Source organism: Acanthisitta chloris, unplaced genomic scaffold (genome assembly GCF_000695815.1).
Source record: "Acanthisitta chloris isolate BGI_N310 unplaced genomic scaffold, ASM69581v1 scaffold5346, whole genome shotgun sequence".
Lineage (NCBI taxonomy): Eukaryota > Metazoa > Chordata > Aves > Passeriformes > Acanthisittidae > Acanthisitta > Acanthisitta chloris.
Genome location: NW_008677484.1, coordinates 863 through 6,685, shown reverse-complemented (window position 1 = coordinate 6,685; position 5,823 = coordinate 863). Strand labels below are relative to the sequence as shown.

The window sequence follows — 5,823 nt, the reverse complement described above, 5'->3', positions numbered from 1 at the left end:
TCCGTGAGCAGCCCCCCATCCTTCCCCGTTCTCCGCGGGAGGGTCCCACGGGGGCTGAGCACCAGCCCCTGCCGCACCCGCGTGGGATGGGCACGAGTGGGGGTCACACGGGGGAGGTTCATATGGGCGTGCACAAATAGTGGTGCATGCAGAGGTGTGTGGGCACATGTGCTCTGCCTGCCTGTGGCATCTGCCCGGGGGGACAGAGTGACCCCAGCCAGCTCCCTCCCAGCAGGAGCGTGCTGAGCATCAAAACCTGCCCCAAAACCTGCAGGAAGGAAGGGCTCCTAGGATGACCCCAGAGCTCCCAGGGACTGTCACATCTCTGGACTTTTATCACTCCTACCAGGTGATGAGTTGGGGGGTCTGAGCCAACCCCTTGGACCACTCGGTCCAGCATCAGCCCAGGACAGAGCTGGGAAGGACCAGTGAAAATGAACATTGTGTCCTCTCCTCCTCATGCAATATAAAGAGGATTTGTATGTCCTGAGGGCTTAGTAGATGGCAGCCAATGTCACATCAACCTGAAGATGTTCCTCGGACTTTTTGGAGCGGGATGTGCAACCTGAGCCAGGGCAGGGGCCAGCAGTACCCTCCCAAAAGTGATGCAAGGTGCCACGTTGTTGGGAGATTGGCAGAGGCCAGTTGGAGCAGGGAACCAGGAGAGTACGGTGGGAACTTGAAGCCCTGCCAGCACTCCAGCATGTCCTGTGCCCACCGTGCCATGCACCAACTCCAAGGTCTTGACCACATGGAGCCCCTGGCCCTGGCCAAGCCAGAGGTGCTATGTAAACAGAATGGGCTGTCTGGGAAAAAGCACCCACCGGAGATGATGCAACCACGGTGCAAGGGGCAAAGGGCTCAGCTGGCTGGGCCCGCTGGCAGCTCCCAGAATAGCCCAGGAATGTCAACAGAGAGGAAGGAGTGGGCACAGGCTGGCCTGGGAGCACAGGTCCCAGAGGACCTGGGAGTGCTGGCCACAGGCAGCACTACCAGGACAGTGGCAGGACAGGGCAGGTGGCACTTCCAGCCAAGCACAGCTGCCTGGTGCACGTACGCAGGGCACATACTGGCACGCACAGGTGCTCACACGGGGAGAGTGGCTCCTTACATGGGCAGAGGGTCACAGGGCAAGGGGGAATGGCTTCCCACTGCCAGAGGGCAGGGATAGATGGGCTATTGGGAAGAAATTCCTCCCTGTGAGGGTGCTGAGGCACTGACACAGGTTGCCCAGAGAAGCTGTGGCTGTTCCATCCCTGGGAATGTTTCAGGCCAAATTGGATGGGGCTTGAAGCAACCTGGTCTAGTGAAAGTTGTCCCTGCTCACGGCAGGGGACGGAATGAGATGTCTTTAAGGTCCATTCCAACCCAAACCATTCTGGTATTCTATGATACACACCTTTGCAAATACATGTCCAGGCCCCCTCCCAAATGTTTGGATACCTGCTCCATTTTGGACATGTTCCATGTGCACCACATGCCCATTCCCCAGCTCTGCTGAATTCCTCCATCCCTGCCAGATCCTAGAACCAGGACTGGGGCTGTGGCACTGCGGGAAACAGAAGGCACAGTGTGGCAAAATGTGTGAGGGACTCTCCAACCCACCTACCCTCCATTCCAGGCTGGGAGCAGGGTGTGCCCATAGGGATTGATCCTGTGGAACCTGCTAGGATCCCTCTGTGCTGTCCAGCACACCATGAACCTCCATTCCATCACCAGCTAAGCAAGAGCATCCAATCCCCAGCCCCTCACGCGCATGACCCCCAGCACGTTTTGGCCCCCGGATCTAGGGCAGGGGTCAGCACGGAGCCGCGTGTGGCTCTTGCACCCATTGCATAAGTGTGTTGTTGATTAAGCAGTTCCCAGAAAGCAAAGCCCTGGGACCAACCTGACCAAAATACCCCCCAGATCCCCCCAGGACCAGCACTGGCTCCACACATGGCTCCTGGGCCTCTGACCCCATGGCCACTGGGGCAAGTGTGGCACCTGGTGACCTGACCTGGAGGTGACAATGGGCTGGGCTAAGCAGGGACCCCCCAAGAGCTCGTGCACCAAGACCTGAGTGTGGCTTATGGAATCATGGAATCATTAAGGCTGGAAAAGCGCCTAAGTTCATTGAGTCCAACCGTTTCCCCAGCACAACCAAGGCCATCACTAACCCACGTCTCCAAGTGCCACAGCCACACATTTTTTGAACACTTCCAGGGATGGTGACTCCAGCACTACCCTGTGCATCCTTTGCCAGTGCCTGATTACTTTTCCAGTGAAGGAATTTTCCCTAATCTCCAATCTAAGCCTCCCTGGCACAACTTGAGGCAGTTTCCTCTTGTCCTGTTGCTTATTTCTTGGGAGAAGAGGTCACCACACTGGTGCCACTGTCAGGGCCGTGGGACTGGGAATCAAATGTTAAGTCCTCTCAAGGCAAGGGAAGGGACTGTCAGAAATTCCCACCCCTCCCAGGAGCTGGACCTGCCCAGGGGCACCTGGCACAGTGTGCTCAGACCTTTGCTTCAGGGGCTGTTGATACTGGCAAAGGTTCCTTCCAGAGGGCACCGACACACCAGTTCCCTCCTGGAGTGGAAACCGAGGGAACATCACCTCTGTCCCACTCTGTGTCACATCTGGCACAGCCCAAGCACTGGGTCAGTGCTGTCTCTATGGCATTACCATGCTGGGGGCTGCAGGGTGAGCTTTCTGCCAGCCTCGCTGGTCCCAACAGGACAAGCTCCCAGCACTGGGCCTGAGCCAGCCCCTCCAGAGCCCCACGAGAGATCAGGAGGCTCCAGCAGAGCACAGTGTCACAGCAGGGAGGGAATCACTCTTCCCTGACTGCAGCTTCTTTACCCTGTGTGTTGCCCAGGTGCTAAGTGCTACCTTGGGATTCCTGAGCCTTGGTCACCCCAGAAGTGGCTATTGGCTGCATCCGGACAACCTGTTTCCCATGGGATTGGGACAAGGCTCAGCTCAGAGTTTTGGGGTTGTGCTGCCTGAGCTGAGGGGTCTGTAGGGGCACAGGACCATCCAATGGCTTTCCTGCCCCTTCTCTTAGCCCCTGTGTGCCCACAGCTGCTGCATCCTGGTGAGCTCAGGGCTGGCTCCAGGGAATTTGTTTGTTCAATAAATATAGACAGTGAAATGAGGCGTTGGAAAAAGAATGGAAAAAACAAACACCAAACCCTCTTTGGGTTTGCGCAAGTGGCCTTGGGCCCCAGACAGGATCGATCCCTGAGCCTTCTTCCCTGTCCAGGCAGCTGCTCAGTGTTAATGCTTTGGGGCTGAGTCCTGGAGGTTCCTGGACACCTGGATCTGGGAAGATGAGGGTCCCTGCTCCATCAGGCCTTGGTGGGAGGATGTGTGCAATGTGGACAAACACTGTCACCCTTCACAGGTTGTTCCAACCCTGCTCCAGATGTCACAGGTCCTCCGGGACTGTGTGCATCCTGCCCCTGCTCCAACCAATGCTGCTCATGGCTCATCATCGTGGATTGGGCAGCGGATGCAAAGCTGGATGGGGAGAGGGTCTGACACCACCTCCTTACTTTGCCAACCCTTCCCAAGCCCCCCCAGCCCCAGCACTCTCTTTCCCAGCCTTTCTCACACATGGGGGGACACATGGGGAGCAGTGGAGAAACCCGAACACGCGGTTACGTAACGGGGCCGAAGTGTCAGAGCTGCCCTTTGCCCCTCGCTCTCACGGCCCTGACATGTCCCACTTTGCTGTCACTGGGCTGGCAAGAGGCAGTGAGGGGGGACAGCGGCTCCGGCTGTGGGCCAGGGAGGTGCTGAGAGGATGCTCCACAGGAAGGGAGGTGGGGGGTGGCTGTAGGGAATGAAGGGGTCCTGGGTGCTGTGGCTCTCACCTGGCAGCGTCTGTCCACTTCTAAATGGAGAAGAGTTTCTTAGTTTTGTCCTGGTTTGGGACAAGAATGGCCAAACCCAGCTGGTTTAGGAAGAATGGGAAATTTGGCCCAAGCAAGGATTCCTGGGAGGAATCACAAGCTCCCTGTGTTTGAAGGGTTCCCACACTATGCCCTGGATCTGGTTGGGATGAGTCAGAGGTTCTGTATCCCCCTGGGAAAGGCAGCCAAGGGCAGAGAGCATGGGAGGTTTCTGAGAACAGTGTGGAGATGCCCAGTCCTGCTGCCTGGGCTTTCCAAAGCAGAGTGGGTCCATCCCATGCCATCCTGGGGCTACCTGTGCCAGGAATGCTGGAAGATGTGCTGGCTAAGAACCGGACACATATGTGTACACACAGCTGTGCACACACCATGGCTGGGAGTCTTTATTGAACACCATGTAGTTGGGATGCTTGGAGAGAGAGACACATTTCCCCCACTGGGATCAATTTCCCCTTTCTTATCCCTCTCAGCCTCATGTCCAGCTGAGTGGCTGGCACCATGGGGATACCCCCTCCCTTCTGTCCTCCCCAGTTCTGGCAGCCTGGGGTGGCCACTGGTGGGTCCTGTGTTGGTGCAGCAGCACTGAGAGTGCACCACGACCTCGGGCTGGAATGGCAGCGGGGCCACCCTGAGCCACAATCTACACTGTTCGGCAGGAGAAGGGTCTAGAATCCACCAGGAGCTGGTCCCAGGGGCTGTGAGAGGAATCCGTGGGCAGATCCAAAGGAAAAGAGCCATGTGGGAGGTGAGGGAGGAAAAGACTTGCAGATACATCATCACCCTCGATGCTTCACCCCCAGGAGGTACGAACCCCTCGGCAGGGCTTCAGCAGCTCCCAAGAGGGGGTGGGAAGAGGGAGCCCTGCACCGTCCCATCCTGCCCTCCCCTCTCCTCAGGTGGCTCAGGTACAGCCGCAGGAGTCCACGATCATGTCGGGAATGTCGGTCTTGACGATGTTGCTGTCGCGGTCGTAGTAGAGCAGGGAGAGGGGGCGGCGCTGGGTGGGGACGCAGGAGGAATCCACGGCCGCGGCCGGCCGGGCAGCCGTGTTTTTTTTTAGGACGGCGGTGTGGAAGGAGGCGGCGAGCCCGGGGATCCCTGCCATGTGCAGCGGGCAGAGCCCCGCACAATAGTTCATGTGGTATCCCTCTGGCTGGATGATCCAGTCCTCCCAGCCGATCTCCTTGAAGTCCACGAAGAATTCCCGGAGGCAGCACATCCGCGAGTTGCCGCTGCAATCGACGCCACGACGATGGACACGGTGGGGGGTCCTGGCCTGGGCTTGGGCCACCACAAATGGCCAGTGGGAATCACTGTGGTCAGCTGGTAGTGGGGACTCCCAGTCCTCTGGCACTTCCAGCTCCACCGTGAGCTGTGGGGTCCCTTGGCCGAAGAGGCTCCGGACAGCTGCTCCCACATCCAGCGTGGTCCAGCCAGAGCTCTGCACCTCCAGCCGTGTCTCACTGGACACGGTTGCGTTCAGCCCTGCTGGGTCTGGCTGCAGGAGTCTGACAGTGACAGGCTGTGCCCCGGGGCTGGGGGCTGCCCAGAACAGGTAGAGGGTGGCCTGCAGGATCTCAGTGCTCCCAGCCAGCTCCCGGGAGAAGCGGAAATGCAGGAGGATGCTGCGGGAGGTGGAGGACCCTGTGCACAGAAACCGAGAGCAGAGTCAGACAGTGAAGGGAGGGGAGTGCTCCTCTCGTTCCACACCCTGCCCTGGACAGGGACACCTCTCACTAGACCAGGTTGCTTCAAGCCCCATCCAACCTGGCCTGGTACACTCCCAGGGATGGAGCAGCCACAGCTTCTCTGGACAACCTGTGCCACCACCTTAACAGGCTCACAGGGAAGAATTCCTTCCCAGTATCCCATCTATCCCTGCCCTCTGCCAGTGGGAAGCCATTCCCTGTGTCCAGGCCCTCCA

General features: G+C 58.5%; 1 protein-coding gene across 1 annotated transcript; it reads right to left on the bottom strand.

Moving 5' to 3' along the window:
* Positions 1-4,800: 4,800 nt before the first annotated feature.
* Positions 4,801-5,543, bottom strand: LOC103803929 (inhibin beta C chain-like; the record flags this gene model as incomplete). Its single annotated transcript, XM_009076512.1, has 1 exon — positions 4,801-5,543. A coding segment is annotated over one exon (743 nt), but the record flags the coding sequence as incomplete, so codon positions are not given.
* Between the last annotated feature and the right edge of the window lie 280 nt (positions 5,544-5,823).